This window comes from Nematolebias whitei, chromosome 3, assembly GCF_014905685.2.
Source record: "Nematolebias whitei isolate Nwh7 chromosome 3, NemWhi1, whole genome shotgun sequence".
NCBI classification, from domain to species: Eukaryota; Metazoa; Chordata; class Actinopteri; order Cyprinodontiformes; family Rivulidae; genus Nematolebias; species Nematolebias whitei.
This window is the reverse complement of record NC_056500.1, coordinates 22,587,399-22,604,056: the sequence shown is the minus strand read 5'-3', so window position 1 is coordinate 22,604,056 and position 16,658 is coordinate 22,587,399. Positions and strand designations below refer to the sequence as shown.

The following is a 16,658-nucleotide window of genomic DNA, read 5'->3' as shown; positions in this document are numbered from 1 at the left end:
CAGTCATATCTCAGCCAAACATTGGTTTATAAATATGGGAAAAAAATCCATATATATGGCGCGTCAGCCTATAAGTCGCAGGGCATGCAAAATACAAAAAAAAAAGAAAAAAAAAGTGACTTATAGGCCGAAAAATACGGTACCTGACATTCTGGGTGGGGTTCCACCTCTCTGAAGGCAGCTCTCCACTCTGTGGATCGTCCACTGGTGGATGCAGGATAGAGATACACACATCCCCATTCTATGAACACAACAGAACCTTGATCAGACTTATATTTAAACATTCAGATAGTGATAAAAATATACTAATAAGAAACCCTATAATAAATACACCAAAGTAGTGTCATAAAGTCACACTTTAAGAACTTGAGAATTTGTTTGCTTGAAATTATCTTTAAATCTTTTAATCTTTTTTATCTGTTGCTGCTGATACACTGGAATTTCCCGTCCGTGGGACAATAAATGCTGTTTCTATTCTATTCTAGTTAAAAGTCTGTTTAACAAAGTTAGGTCAGGCCCTCTGGACGGATGCAAAAAGTAAATAAATAAATAAATAAATGTTGAAATGTTTCGTCTTTTATCCAAAAGACTTTGTCAGTCACTTTTGGATAAAAGACAAAACATTTCAACATTCTTTATGCCTTAACATTGCTAGATTTTTCTACCTGGATTATTTGCATGCATCAGATATTAAAGTCTGTTTATTTCTATGGAGATAATGGCTAATAACTCTTGTTTTTTGACGTGTCAGGGCTGCAACCTATAGGCAGACGGTGTGGAGACATCAGCCAATGACGGCATGAGACAGTGAGGACTAGCTCAAGCTAGGGCTGGGCGATATGGACCAAAATTAATATCTCAATATTTTCAAGATAAATTGCAATATATGATATACTGGTATATCTCAATATTTTTTTATTTCTATAATAACAAAAATATATTTCTGAGTCAAAGCTTTGTCCCAATTGTTACACAGGCACATTTCTTAACAAGCAGCTGTAACTGTGCAAAATAAATGTCTAAAAAATAAACTATTTACATATATTAAATAATAATCTGCTTCAGCTGCGCCTCCTTCACAATATTAGTTGGCGTGTGTGAAGCAGCACGTGAGGGGCTGTGTTTGGGAGAAGGAGGGACCGCGTGAAGTTTGTGGCGCAGACTAGAGCTGTCATTTCTAACCCGAGCCCTAAGCCTGGCCCCACCCGACCTGAATTTGGGCCGAATGTGCTGGATGGGCGGGCCGGGTCGGTGTCTGGCTTTTAATTGAGTCAGGATCATCCACGATCCAATTATACGATAACATGGCCTGCCATAATTTCACCAGCCACATGCGGCCAATTCACAGCGAGCTGACCGGCCTAGAAAGAGGTAAAAAGTTCAGTTAAGCTTCAGATGGGACTATACTGCCAAGAAGTGATCCATTGCCCAAATGGACGTTCATTCTGCCGCTGCACGCGAACACGCGCGACCGATGATCCAAAACAGGTGAGATCCCAAAGCAGACGTGTCAGAGCAGGGTCAGTGAATAAATCAGAATGCAGGAAACAGGGTTTAAATGCTCTTTTACGGCCATGAAAGGACAAACACCCCCTCAGCTCCGATCTTCTGCCCCTTAATTCAGCCGCGCGTCCTGGACCGTTAATAACCAATTAAAAATGTCAAGGTTATTTCCGGGTTCGAACCTGTAATTACTGTTAATTCGTCGGGTCAGGTGGGGTTCGGAAATGATGACTGCAGGCTGGGGCCGGGTCGGATCGGCTTTTTTGGGCTCGAATGCAACTGTAGCGCAGATGGATAGTAAAAGGAAAACTACACTGATTTTCACGTCTTACAGTGAGAGGTAGCGCAACATTAATAAAGCAGTGACTTATATCACCAGCCATCTCGTTAGCCGCTACGGACTGTGTCTTTAGCGATATGATAAGCTGCTGCTTTATTAATGCCGAGCTACCGCTCACTGTTCCTCTCATAAGGCACAACACGGCTAAATGACTATCTGTGGTTTGTCTCAGGGAAGGAGGCTGAAGTCAGTTGGAGCTGCAGTTTCACATGCTTCATACTCCACTTATAGCGCCATTTTAAATGGTGAAAAAGATTCGTAGTGCCGACCTTTTGTCGGGACTTGTTGTCAGCATTGTCTACAGAAAACATTTTTCTGCTGCTCATCTAACAATTTAAATCTAAACCATCTCCAAATAACAGCCATTGTGTTTCTTTTTGCTCAGCTGCTGGTTTCCTTAGATAGAAAATTTCACTAATTGGCTTTTCTATGTATATGAATGTTCCTGTTCAGTGCCCTGAGACAACTTTGTTGTGATTTGGCGCTACATAAATAAACTGAATTGAATTTAACTTTTTCTAAGCTCCCGCCTACCTGGAAAAGCAGGAAGTGGGGGGAGTGCGCGGGAGTGCGGGGCTGGGTTTGTATGCAGTGAGGGAGAAGGAGAGGCCACGCACAGTTGGCAAAGACGAGAGAAAAAACTACATGGATTTTCAAGTCTAAACATACTTGATGGTTGCTCTAGAGCCATTTTAACAATTGTAACTTGAAAAACTCACGATACATCGAGTGTATTCGATATATCGCCCAACCCTAGGTCAAGCACTCTTGTCTAAAATATCAATCAGCAGAAGAAGGACATGTGAAATCTACCAAAAGAGCAGCTTTTCATGAAGTATGAAGGTTTGAACATTTTTCATGCGTTAACATGACCACTATCAAGCTATTTATGAATTACATTACCATCACTCTTTCTCACTTTCTTGTTAAGACAACACGCGCTGCACACGTGAACCCATTCTGTGGGCGTCACCAGCACCATAGACATACATTATACATAGATTAGGTACGGCAGCTCTATACAGCTCTGGGTGTAAACACGTAGTCTGTTTGCTATATGTCTGGTGTTTTACCTGCCTGCGTGCTGAAACCACGTGACGCGTTACAGCCAATACCGAAAATTGACACAGAAAAAAGAGTGACGTTTCAATCCATACACCGACTGGTGCAGTTCGGTGGGTGCCATTTAAGAACCTCGGTTCGGTACTCAGCCCTATGTCAGTCAAACTTCTAGTTCAAGCAATGGAACTGGTCCTTCACATTTTAAAACCATTTACCTCATAGATGTTGGGATGCCACATTTTGGTGAGGAAGCGTAAAGTAGGTGGAGCGTAAGGGTAGTCAACAGGAAACTTGAGCCGAGCCTGCGGGAAAAAGAAAACATTAATAACGTGGCAGAAAGTTTATTTACCCCATCCCAGTTGCCAACAGACAGGTTCAAATGACTTCCCACCAACTTGTCCCTACTTGGAAAACATTTTCCAACGATTAAGCAGGCAGATTCCTTGTGCAACACAGGCAGAGCTGCATGCAAAATAATTAAATAAAAAGCCAACAATTGGCATTAATTTTCCTTACAGTATGTAGTGAATCCAAAAAGTCCGTTTTAAATCCACACCTCTGGTAGATTCACAGATTTGCAAAGTCGGGACTTCTTTTTGTAAGTTTTTTTTTTTTTACAGAATCAGTGTCAACAAAGGGCTCCTGGATGAATCTCCAAGATCGTGCCAATCAGATCTGACAGTAACTTGAAGAATATATAAATAGTAGCTGCAAACTCTTTGGACGTGGTTGAGCATGGAGGAGGTAATCACAGTGTAATGCAATATGATGTGGAGGATGGGAGGGGTGGAAGCTCTCTGAATGTGTGGCGCTCAGGGATTCAGCAGCAGGGAGGGGGAGGTTAGTGGTATAAAGACGTTGTGTACGTCCTCTCCAGCTGTTGCCGCAGCCCAAAACTACAGTACTAGCACACTACACACATCCATGTACTGCCATTATATGTTCTCAGTTCATGTTCTGTGTAAATCCATTGTGTGGAGGACCCCTCCTCCCTTTTCCACCCGGCGTGTCAGAGCAGACAGAAACAGAAGGGGAGCGCACACAGATTCCCATCGTCATACACACACACTTGCTGATTTGGCTTGGTCAGCTGGCACTCACTGAAGAGACTTGTGGACCGAGGGAGCAGAGAAGCTCAGGGAAGCTATAGCAAGTCGGGCTGTACACAATATTATAAGCTTTTTAGCCTTCTTAGACTATATTGCATAATCTAAAAAAGCCAACATGTGTGTGAAACACAAAAAAGTGTGTGCTTGGTAAGGATCAACTATTTCAATCGTGAAGCTGTGTGTCAGTGTGTCCTGACCTCTGGTACACAGTACACTGTATATTTTCAGTATTTTTCAGGACATGCATAAGAGATCAACAACCAACTAATCTGATCTCACCCTATGAAACCAAACGGGAGAAGAAACACTGAGGCAATCCTGGAAAATGAGGGGAAAATAACCTAAATCCAGAGCTTGACTGCTTCTGCCAGAAAGAGTGCAGAGTTGTACACATTAGAGGCGGCCAACAGGGCAGCACGCAGCAACAAGCCACTTGTGTGTGTGTGTGGGGGGGGGGGTTTAAAGTCAAAGGAGCAACAGTCACTCTTTTTTCCTTCAAGACAAAATTATTATTTCAAACAAAAGTAGAATTATGAATGGGTGAAAAAGGATAAAGTTTTTTGTAATACATGTTACAAAACAAATGTTCTTCTTAAAAGTTGTGTCACTACAAATTTCTTGGATTTAACGGCTGCCAGCGAAGGCACATTTGTTCCTGAACAACAGTTTTGTCAGTTTAATCTACAGTGCATCCGGAAAGAATTCACAGCGCTTCGCTTTATCCACATTTTGTTATGTTACAGCCTTATTCAAAATGGCTTTAAATTAATCTCTCCTCAAAACTCTACACAATACCCCATTATGACAATGAGAAAAAGATTTGAGATTGTTGCAAATTTATTAAAAATAAAAAACTGAGAAATCACAAGTATTCACAGCGTTTACTGAATAGTTTGTTGATCCACCTTTGGCACCAATTACAGCCTCAAGTCTTTGAATATGATGCCACAAGCCGAGCTCTCCTCTCTTTAGGCAGTTTGTCCCATTCTTCTTTGCAGAACTTCTCAAGCTCCATCACGTTGGATGGGAGACGTCTGTGCAGCCATTTTTAGATCTCCACAGATGTTCAATCTGATTCAAGTCTGGACTCTAGCGTAGCCCCTCCAGGACCTTCACAGAGTGGTCCTGAAGCCACTCCTTTGAGTTCTTGACCACGTTCTCTGGGTCGTTGTTCTGCTGACAAATGAACTGTCGCCCCAGCCTGAGGTCAAGAGTGCTCTGGAGCAGGTTTTTATCCAGGATGACTCTACATTGTTGCATTAATCTTTCCCTCTATCCTGACCAGTCTGCCAGTTCCTGCTGCTGGAAAACATCCCCATAGCATGATGCTGCCACCACCATGCTTCACTGTAGGGATGGTATTGTCCTGGTGAAGAGCGATGCCTGGTTTCCTCCAAACACAACGCCTGACATTCACACCAAAGAGTTCAATCTTTGTCTCATCAGAACAGAGAATTTAGTTTCTCATGGTCTGAGAGTCCTTCAGGCGCCTTTTGGCAAACTCAAGACCGGCGGCCATGTGCCTTTTATAAAGGAGTGGCTTTCATCTGGACACTACCATACAGCCTGATTGATGGATTGCTACAGAGATGGTTGTCCTTCAGGAAGTTTCTCCTCTCTCCACAGAGGAACGAAAGAGCTCAGACAGAGTGACCATCATCAAACCTTCAAAGCAGCAGAACATTTTCTGTATCCTTCTCCAGATTTGTGCCTCACCACAGTGACTTTGACTTCATGCTTGGTGTTTGTGCTCTGACATGCACTGTCAGCTGTGGGACCTTATGTAGACAGGTGAGCCTTTCCAAATCAAGTCCAATCAACTGATTTTACCGCAGGTGGACTCATAGAAACATCTCAAGAATGATCCGTGGAAGCAGAATGCATCCAAGCTCAACTTTGAGCTTCATGGCAAAGGCTGTGAATACTTATGTACAGTGGGGAGAACAAGTATTTGATACACTGTTGATTTTTCAGGTTTTCCCACTTGCAAAGCTTGTAGATGACTGTAATTTTTATCATAGGTACTCTTCAACTGTGAGTGATGGAATCTAAAACAAAAATCCAGAAAAATACAATGTATGATTTCTAAATAATTAATTTCCATTTTATTGTGTGAAATAAGTATTTGATCATCTATCAACCAGTAAGAATTTTGGCTCTCACAGACATGTTAGTTCTTCTTTAAGAAGCCCTCCTGTTCTACACCCATTACCTGTATTAACTGCACCTGTTTGGACTCGTGACCTGTATAAAAGACACCTGTCCACACACTCAATCAATCAGACTCCAGCATCTCCACAATGCCCAAGACCAGAGAGCTGTGTAAGGACATCAGGGATAAAATTGTAGACCTGCACAAGGCTGGGATTGGCTACAGGACAATAGGCAAGCAGCTTGGTGAGAAGGCAACAACAGTTGGTGCAATTATTAGAAAATGGAAGAAATACAAAATAACGGAAAATCTCCCTCGGTCTGGGGCGCCATGCAAGATCTCACCTCGTGGAGCATCATTGATCTTGAGGAAGGTGAGGAATGAGCCCAGAACTACACGGCAGGACCTGGTCAATGACCTGAATAGAGCTGGGACCACAGTCTCAAAGAAAACAATCAGTAACACTCTACGCCGTCAAGGATTAAAATCCTGCAGTGCACGCAAGGTGCCCTTCCTCAAGCCAACGCATGTCAAAGCCAGTCTGAAGTTTGCAAATGACCATCTGAATGATCCAGAGGAGGAATGGGAGAAGGTCATGTGGTCTGATGAGACAAAAATAGAACTTTTTGGTTTAAACTCCACTCGTCATGTTTGGAGGAAGAAGAATGATGAGTACAACCCCAAGAACACCATCCCAACCGTGAAGCATGGCAGTGGAAACATCATTCTTTGGGGATGCTTTTCTGCAAAGGGGACAGGACGACTGCACCATATTGTGGGAAGGATGGATGGGGCCATGTATCGTGAGATTTTGGCCAACAACCTCCTTCCCTCAGTAAGAGCACTGAAGATGGGTCGTGGCTGGGTCTTCCAGCATGATAACGACCCAAAACACACAGCCAGGGCAACTAAAGAGTGGCTCCGTAGGAAACATCTTAAGGTCCTGGAGTGGCCTAGCCAGTCTCCAGACCTGAATCCCATAGAAAATCTTTGGAGGGAGCTTAAAGTCCGTGTGGCCCAACGACAGCCCCGAAACCTGAAGGCTCTGGAGGAGATCTGTATGGAGGAGTGGGCCAAAATCCCTGCTGCAGTGTGTGCAAACCTGGTCAAGAACTATAGGAAACGTCTGATCTCTGTAATTGCAAACAAAGGTTTCTGTACCAAATATTAAGTTTCATTTTTCTGGTGTATCAAATACTTATTTCACACAATAAAATGGAAATTAATTATTTAAAAATCATACATTGTATTTTTCTGGATTTTTGTTTTAGATTCCATCACTCACAGTTGAAGAGTACCTATGATAAAAATTACAGTCATCTACAAGCTTTGCAAGTGGGAAAACCTGAAAAATCAACAGTGTATCAAATACTTGTTCTCTCCACTGTAAATGTGATTTCTTAGTTTTTTATTTTTAATAAATTTGCAAAAATCTTTAAAAACATATGTACATTTTCCACATCATCATAATGGGCTACTGTATGTAGATTTTTGAGGAAAGATTAATTGAATACAATTTGGAATAAAGCTGTAACAAAACAGAATGTGGAGAAAGTGAAGCGCTGTGAATAACTTCAAGATGCACTGTATTGTAAATCTATTCATACCTTTATGAGAAACGAGGGGAATCGACTTGACAAGACTACACTTATTGCGGGATACAAAACTTCCTAAAAATGACAACCTCATTCTTTTAACCCAAACCATTTTAACCCATCTTACTAAAAACTGATCCCATCTCTAACTCTTTAGCTTGTTGCTGGGAGGCCTGAACATATCTACACTGAGTTTCCAATAAAACAGCCTCAATCATCACAACCATTCTAGGCTGAATGAAGGCAAACTGTAAACCTGGAGGGCTGATTTTTGTGTCAAGAAATAAAACACAAACCAGTAAAAAGTTAACATAATTTCACTAAAACTTCATCATTTTTCTGTACTTAGAAACCCCTTAATTTATATTTTAGCTTTACCTTAAGTTGTTGCCTATTCACACAGGAGGTCAGATGGACATAGTTTTTTTATTGGTTCAATTGCACGAGCAATATATCATAAATTTATTTTTGATTTGGCCTTATAGGCTTCTTGCATCGAGGGAAAAATAAAACCAATATTCTATTCTATTATACCATTCTATTAAGGTACTACTTTAAGCTGAACTCTGGTTCATCTTCTTTTCCCCCTCATAAATGGACCCTGTACAAATTTGAAATGTTAAATTGGCTGGGAAAAAAAAGCAGACAGATCTGAAAAGGCCAAGTTACACTCAGAAAAATACAAATAAACAGACATTTACACCTATTGTCAATTCATATCTTTTCCCAGTAACATCCCCCCCCCACCCCCCCCCCCCCCCCCCACACACACACACACAGTGTATATTCAAGCATCAACTTACAAAATGCAAAGTATTTGTTGCAACAGTCCACCATTGGCTCACTCGTCATCCTCAGAAATAACACGATCAGATGGAGACTTACTCTGAACATCTTATTTGAGCAACAGACAATGAGTGCAGCCAATTTCCTGCCAAGCATCCAGAAACAAGACTTAGAAAAGACTTGTCTTGTTACCATGAATACAGACTGGAGGCTCGGTTGCTTCGGTCTATGAAAATTGTTTCTGCACTGTGACCTAAAAAAATTGCCTTTGGGAGAACAGAAATGAAGAGAGGGAACGAGCGCACCCCGCGGAAAAATGACAGCAAGGTGAAGAAAATCAGGTCAATGAAAAAACCCTGAAAAGAACAAATTATTATGTTCTCCTTTTGCACTTTTTATGATCTCTAAAGACCTTAAACACACACAGGCCCAACGCAAAATTATCATTAATGAGGGGAAAATTACTCGAGAGAAATCCACCTTCACCCCACACAATTTTATTGAAGCTTAACAGAAGAAGAAAAAAGGATTTAAAACTGGAGTCATATGTCAAAATTACTCTTTTGCTATCAGTGCACACAGAGCAATATTTAAGAGATAGGATTACCCCACTGGTAGTGCAAATAGGAAGGAAAGGAAAGCACTGCCATGGTTTCAGGGGATGACCCCACAGCCACATTGGGCTCTCCTTTCAAACAAGGACAACAGCAGGGAAGGATCTGCTTTGAGCCGCGTGTTTCAGTACTCCCAGTCTTCCTCGGACTTGTTCTCGTTTCTCTGTGACACAGCTAGAGGGGCTAAACATGACGCAAGTTCAGCTCAGCCCAGTGAAGCCTTATGCGGCTGGACTGGGTCCTCTTTCTTCCCATCAGCTGCTACAAGACATATAGTGGGTGTATGGACCAGAGAAGAAATAAAGTCAAGTGGGTATGAATGCAACCGCTTAACAGGACTGTCAAACAATCGTTTGTTAAAGTCAATAAAAAGAACCAGAAGACCAGTACTCGTCTTTTAGATTAAGATAGAAAAATGAAGGGACACTAGGAGAGCCGTAGAAAGTAGTTTGCCTTAATTTGATTTAATCTAAACAGGGTTTGTGAAAACAACTTTAATAATCTTGTAGCGAGCAACTAAAGGGTTGCGATATTTGGATTTTATATTATGACCAAACCAAATCCGCAAAATACTAAAGAGTTTAACAGGAGATGTGTATTAATCAAACATATATGTTTGTCACACTTGTCTGAAACAAAGATCAGGCTGCGACTATATAATTATGTCAAGATAAAATAAAAACTGGATTCAGAACAAAATGTTTTGTTAACCATTTCTAATTTTGTCCTTGCTGTTTTAAAGTAAATCAGTCCTGAAGACAAATATGCAAACCATGTCTACCTCATCCATGTAGCCAAGTCAGCTGCTGAATGTGTGCCAAGATCATAGCCAGCTTTGAACTGAAATGATCCTCTGCCAGCAATCAGACACTTTACATGATGGAGAAGACAAGACTTGGAAATGTCTTGGACCAGGACAGCATGTGGAACCTCCAGGTCAAAGGTCAGTTAAGTAATGAGGTCATCGTGTCCAGATCAGTTACCTGATCACCTTTGAATGACATTTCAGTATGTCTCAGTGCATGCAGTCATGGTGCAACTCTGGAAAACAACACCCATGTGGGGGAAAAAAAAACTGACCCAGCCAGGTTTCATGCTACACCAGTATCTGCTTTGTTACAAGTGAGCAGGCAGCTGTAACATATTGTACTGGTACAGTAATGGCATTTTTTTTCCAAACACTAAAGCAAACTGGTTGGATGGATACTCAATAAAGAACAACGAGTCATAATCACATGGAAGATTTCACAGCAGGGGTGTGCATTCCTGACCTGACCAAAAAAAACAAACAACAAAAAAAAACCTTGCCAACACGTTGAACACTATCCACAGAGGCCCTGTGCTTGGAGAAAAAAAAAAAAAAAAAAAACAGACACTAAATGAATATGTTCATCAAAAACATGACTTACCTAAATTTGTGTGTTTGAATTTATAATAAGACCCCATATTAAGTGGAATTATCCAAAAACAGTGATCATTTCTGATAAACGATGACAAAGCATTCTGCACATCTGACAACACGTTGATTAGAAAATGTACAGTTTGAGTATTTAGCATTATTGCTACAAAGTTACATCTTTCATTGATGTCCTTGACCGTTTTTATTGATTTCAGTAAAACCAGATAGATAAATCCAACATTTTTCAGTCAGGTCATCTGGACAGTTTCTTTTTTTTTGTGCTGAAACGTTTCGCCTTCGATCCAGAAGGCTTCATCAGTCAAGGAAACACACAACAAAACTGATTCTTCCCCCAACAGCTTACTCCAAAGTGGAACAAACCAGTTCTGCTTGTGATAAGATGGTCTCTTTGGTACGCCCCTCCTCCACTGCCGGCCCTCTGCAGAAAAGAAACTGTCCAGATGACCTGACTGAAAAATGTTGGATTGTATACCTGGATTATTGAGCATGGACTTTGTTGCAGAAAGATAAATGCTCGCCTTCATTTGGTGAAAAATTAACATATAGCAGCAAATTTGTGCTTGAAACAACAAAGTCCCTAACTACCAACGCTTTGTTTAAAGTTTGTCTAAAAGAAAAAGCTGAGCCCTCTACAAGATGAATACCAACATTAGTACAACATTTCAAACCAATACTCTAGCACTAAAGTGTTTAAAATCCACGTTCTTGCTTAGGTTAGAGATAAATCAACAACGTTCTGCCTGCTATGGCAACAAATGCTACTGTTATTGTGTGTTTACAATGTAGGTGTGTAATTTCTAGTTGGATCTAAAGTGAGTCAGCAATCAATCTTTATGGCAAAAGATCTGGAAAGTCTTGGGGTTCCACTGACTGTAGTTAAAAAGGCCAGAGTTTTTCTTGTGAACCAGTGAATGACCGTAAAAAATTTAAACTATTTAAACACAAAGAGGTACAACACATATGTGAGATAAACACTACTCTCAGGGGAGGAAGTAGGTCAGAAAACAAATTGAATAACTCACGATAGGAGGAAATGGACAAGACGTTCTAGGTTTAAGGCCATCTGTATTTCAGCAGCAAGGTTGCCATGCATTAGAGATTGGTGAGTAAATCAAAATATACAAACAAGATGTGTGTTCATCCCAGGGCTGTTGATTTAACACAAAGAAAAAGACTGAATTATTTAGCAAGCTGATGAGCTTATCTTTTCGGAGTACATGAACGGCTAACAACTCTGATTATCTAAACAATTTATAAGAGAAATGGAAGGTAAATATATCACTCGTCCTATGATCAGTTCTGATAGAAAGAAAAAACAAACAAAAACAGAAGCAATTCAGGTGCGTTTAAGAATTTTAAATGCAGACGAACATGTTTAAAACTGTAGCACATGTTGGGGACAATGTGGTTGAACCAGAACAAAAACATTTAGCTTTGTCTTTTAGATTGTACACCAAGGTGACCTTTTTAAATAAAACTGTGAAAATGTTAAAAACACATGCACGGTGCTTTTGTCAAGCTAAACCTTTACTTGTTATGGTAACATGATCTGACCAGAAGTATTCATTCAGCCTTTATTTATACAGGTTAGTCTCGTTGAGTCACGAGGACTCATTTACAAGAGAGACCTGTAGACAGACAAAATATAAAGTACACAACAATAAACTACAGTAAAATGCAATTAAGTAACCACTGGATGTGCTGCTGACCAAATAAATTAAGGTTTCCTCTTCTAAATTTTCAGTTTTTCCAATTTGTGTCCAACCTAAAATCTGAAATCATTATTCTGTGTTAAATGATCATTGTGAGTTTGGTTCTTAATTTTATTTTCTTATATTTATTTTTATCACTCCACTGGCTACCGGTTCACCTTTGAATCCAGTTAAAAATACTCCTGTATGTCTACAAATCGCTGAACAGTTTCGCCCCCCCTCCCATCTCTCTGATCTGCTACAACCGCATGTCCCACCACGTTCCCTGAGGCCAGCGGACCAGTTGCTCCTCACAGTCCCAGGAACTCGTCTTAAGCGCAGAGGTGACAGGACCTTCTCTGCAGCAGGACCAAGACTTTGGAACGAGTTACCTCTGCTTGTCAGACAGGCCCCCTCCCTCTCGGTTTTCAAATCCCGTTTAAAAACGCACTATTCAGTAGCTTTCAACACCAGAGGATCTGTGTTTTGAACCTGTACGCTCCACACTTGTTTGTCGTCACATTTATTATCTGCATCGATTTTATGTCTATATTTTTGATGTACTTCATTTTGTATATTGCTTTGTGTGTTGTCTGTTGTTCCGTCTGTACAGCACTTTGGTTAGCCTTGTAGCTGTTTTAAGTGTTCTATAAATAAAATGGTATGGTATTTTTTTTTTTTTATCTTTTAGTTTGTGGCGTTTATGTTCATTCTAAATGGAAAAATATATTACGACAAATTAAGAGATGCACAATATCGGCATGGTATCGGCCAATATTAGCGATAAAGTTAAATATCGGACATTCTATCAAAACAACTCACCAATATAAAAAGGTGCCGTTTTGTGTGCGTGTGTGTAAAGGCACTGTGTTTGTATGACAACCCAGTGACAAGGATACTTGCAGCACCAGCACAACGTAATGCGCACCGTTGACTTTAGATTTGTGAAAATTTACAAATGTGCACTGTCTGAGTGTTGTCATTGTGTTAAGAGTAAATGTCATGAATAAATTTGACATTAAACATAATCCAAGTTGAAGTGTCACTTGATATTCAGACCACTTTCTGGCATCTGCATTTGGTAGCAGCCGGCCAAATTGACAAAGACCATGTAATGTATTTTAATTCCACAGCAGAGAAAGCTATGTAGTCTCTTTAAGTTGGTCTAGATAAAAAGAAAAATCAATAATAGTATCAGTTATCGGCCAAAAAGCCAGTATCATGCACCCCTACAACCAGTGTTTTTTTTTTTGTTTTTACATAAAATAAAAGCATGTATAAATTTTGTGGATGTAATAATTTATTTTGAGACAAAAGTACAATGTCTTCAATGTTCAAATATGAAGCACAGCAAAGACTTTGGGATTAAATATCACTTTTTGTAATCCAATAGACATTTTGTAATTAAAACTGCCATGCAACTTGTTTAGAATAAGACTTAAGGTATATGTCATGAAGTTAGCTACATTCAAAGAATAATGATGAGCACAAAGGAGATGATTGAATTAATGAGCTTCTCTCTGTTAATGCCAAAATAGCGTTTTGTTTCTGACTAAAATACATTACTACTACATGCTATAAGTTGTATTTTACAATCTGATCGTAGATAAAAGCTTATGTGAACACACCTTTACCATATAAAATTATCTCAACTGAGCAGGTTTGATTTAAAGTTGAACAAAGACGTGATTACCCAAGCAGCGTCAAACAAAAACTACCACCAGTTAAGTTACACAATCGGTTTTTACACAGTTTTTATTAAATGCTGTTACATGAAGGCTGAAGTTAACTTCCAGTTTGAGCTTTATTTGTTAAACTGGGTAAATAAATCCGCTAAAGAACAATAGACGTACTGCTAGCTAACATTAGCCACTCACCTTAAAATAGCCACCCTCGTAGTGAGTGTTGGGGGGTCCGAAAATCGCTACTTCCCAGTTGTACAAGTCCGACTCGTCCACCAAAGTTATCTTAAATCCTTCGACTGGCTCCTCTTGGAGACTTTTCATCTCCAGCAATAGTGCTTTTTGTGAACTGGCTACATAAGGATGTCCATGCTGAGCCATATTCCACAACGATTAGTAAATAAAAAAATCAGCAACCCCACCACAACCGTGACTGCGACGGACAAAGCTGGGTGGTTAAAGCAAAAACTATCAAGAATAAAAACAAAAAAAATAAAAATAAACGAAGCCCTTCGCGCTCAGGAAGGCGGTAGCATGAGTTTCCGTCGGTGAGCCTACAAAACAGGATCTAAAATCGAGACTGCTTTGGTCACAGCTCGTGTTCCTTTTCTCTCGTGTGAAGCTTCCCAGAGCAGCAGCTCCGTTAGTGCGAGACAATTCAAGCAAGTCCGACGTTTTATGTACTCCGTTTCCGGTTTCAGATTTCAGAATAAAACGACAACTTTCTGTAAGGACCCCCCCCCCCCACACACACACACACACACACACTTTATTTACACAGGTTGGGAATGAAATGCATAATTATTTTTCCCAGTTTCTAAATATCAATAAAAGTAGCACGTTCAACTTATTTTGATTTGCTCTTCTTATATTTATTGTTTTGATTTACAGGTGTTTTGATGGTAATTTTGAGACTTTCTATCTTCTTGTTTTTCTAGCCATATTCCTTTAGATTTAAGGATGACCATTTTACAGGGCGGCTGTGGATGAGTGGTTAGAGCAGTCGTCCTCCAATGCAAGAGTTGGGGGTTCGAATCCACCAGCAGTCACATGCCAAAGTGTCCCTGGGCAAGACACTGAACCCCTCATCGCCTCTGATGTGTGTCCCATCAGTGAATGAATGATCTAAAAAGCACTGATTAGTCTCTTTAGAATGATTTGTTCAATTATCTTTGTAGAGATCTAGTAGAGTGCTGTATGAATGGGTAAATGAGGCACAGATTGTAGTGTAAAGCGCTTTGAGTACCTTGAAATAAGATAGAAAGGCGCTATACAAGTACAGTCCATTTACAGCAATTTGTGCACAGTTTAATGACTGAATTGCGCCCTCTTGATTATGGGAATCTCTGAAATGTGCTATCACCAGTCAAACACACACCCCAATCCCTCCCCCCATTATTTGCTTGGTTCCCAGTGGAATTGAACCCTTGTTTCCTCCTTCATAGAAGATACATTTACCTAAAGCAGTAAAAAATACAACACACAAGTAAGTTTTGATACATTGCAATGACTGGAGAAACGATGGAAAAATAACACCTCAGTTTTGAGATGCTTAATGAAGTTACGTTTTACTGTGAAAGTCTAAACAGGAACCAACTGCTGGACCGACGGCTCGGGATGCATTTATCTTCAAATTAGAACATTATCCAGGAAACAGTCAAATTAAACTTAACTTTTTAAGTTTCGTCATCTGAAATTTCCTTTTTTCAACTAGTCACCGACAATAAACAGTTGTCTCGATTATGCTCCTTTGCAAGGCATTATGGCATGTGGCAAACCAAGGCCCAGGGGCAAAATGTGGCCCTCCCTGACATCTTATCTGGCCCCCAAGATGATGTGAAATGGAAAATACTTCTAGCTCTTAATTTAGTTCAGTAATCTTTGATTATGATGTCGAAAGCACAACAGAGAACATTAAATGAGACCAACCAAACTCTTGTTGAAGAACCTGTGACCAAGAAAAGATGCTGGGTTTGAGTTAATGTAATTTCTGAAATTGAACCTTAGTTTGAAAAAATATTTAATTTTGGCCCCATTTTGTAAGTGAGTTTGACACCCCTGCATTGTGGGAACTGAAGTTCAGTAAAGAAAGTATTAATAGTATTTTTCATTCAATACAAAAAAGAAAAAAAATTGAACAGCAGAAAAAAAAAAAAAAAATTTTAACCAACCACCTTCAATGCTTAAGAAAATAAAAATAAAAACTTTTTGGTATGTGCTGAATTTTTATGTTCTGGAACACAAAAAAAGAACTACGGTACATAGGCTTCTCTCAGCTTTTATTTCTGCTTTGAGTTGACTTCCTTTAAAAGGGAACGTAGATCAGATATTGTCCCTTTGACATCATGACAATGTACACTGTATGCTTGAGAAATGAATATGAAGAAGGTAACCAATAAAAATCTATCACGTTGAGTGTATTTTCAATGTCACAAGCCAAACTTGGTAAATTGATTCACAATAACTGAACCAACAGAATTAAGACAGTGGGTTGCTTTATGTGACCTGCTCTGCTCCATCTGTTTTTGTTTTTTTGAATGAGCCCCACATCTTTGGCGCTATGACACCAAGCAGAAGCCCCTTCCATTCCCCCGTGTTTAATAATTTAAAACATTCAATGATATCACTTTTTTAAATGTCTGAACCTAGAAGAGATAAAAACACAACACAATCAAAAACAATGGTCAAGAACATATAAAAAAAA

At 39.8% G+C, this 16,658-nt stretch overlaps 1 protein-coding gene across 1 annotated transcript in view; it reads right to left on the bottom strand.

Moving 5' to 3' along the window:
* Nucleotides 1–14,618, bottom strand: part of LOC119430666 (ubiquitin-conjugating enzyme E2 R2) — a 16,365-nt gene extending 1,747 nt beyond the window's left edge. Inside the window, exons 1-3 of the mRNA XM_037698124.1 lie at nucleotides 14,150–14,618; nucleotides 3,121–3,207; nucleotides 144–241 (exon numbers count right to left, since the gene is read on the bottom strand). Coding sequence (XP_037554052.1) covers nucleotides 144–241; nucleotides 3,121–3,207; nucleotides 14,150–14,335 — 371 coding nt within the window. The 5' untranslated portion in view covers nucleotides 14,336–14,618. The remainder of the gene's footprint in view (nucleotides 1–143; nucleotides 242–3,120; nucleotides 3,208–14,149) is intronic.
* Between the last annotated feature and the right edge of the window lie 2,040 nt (nucleotides 14,619–16,658).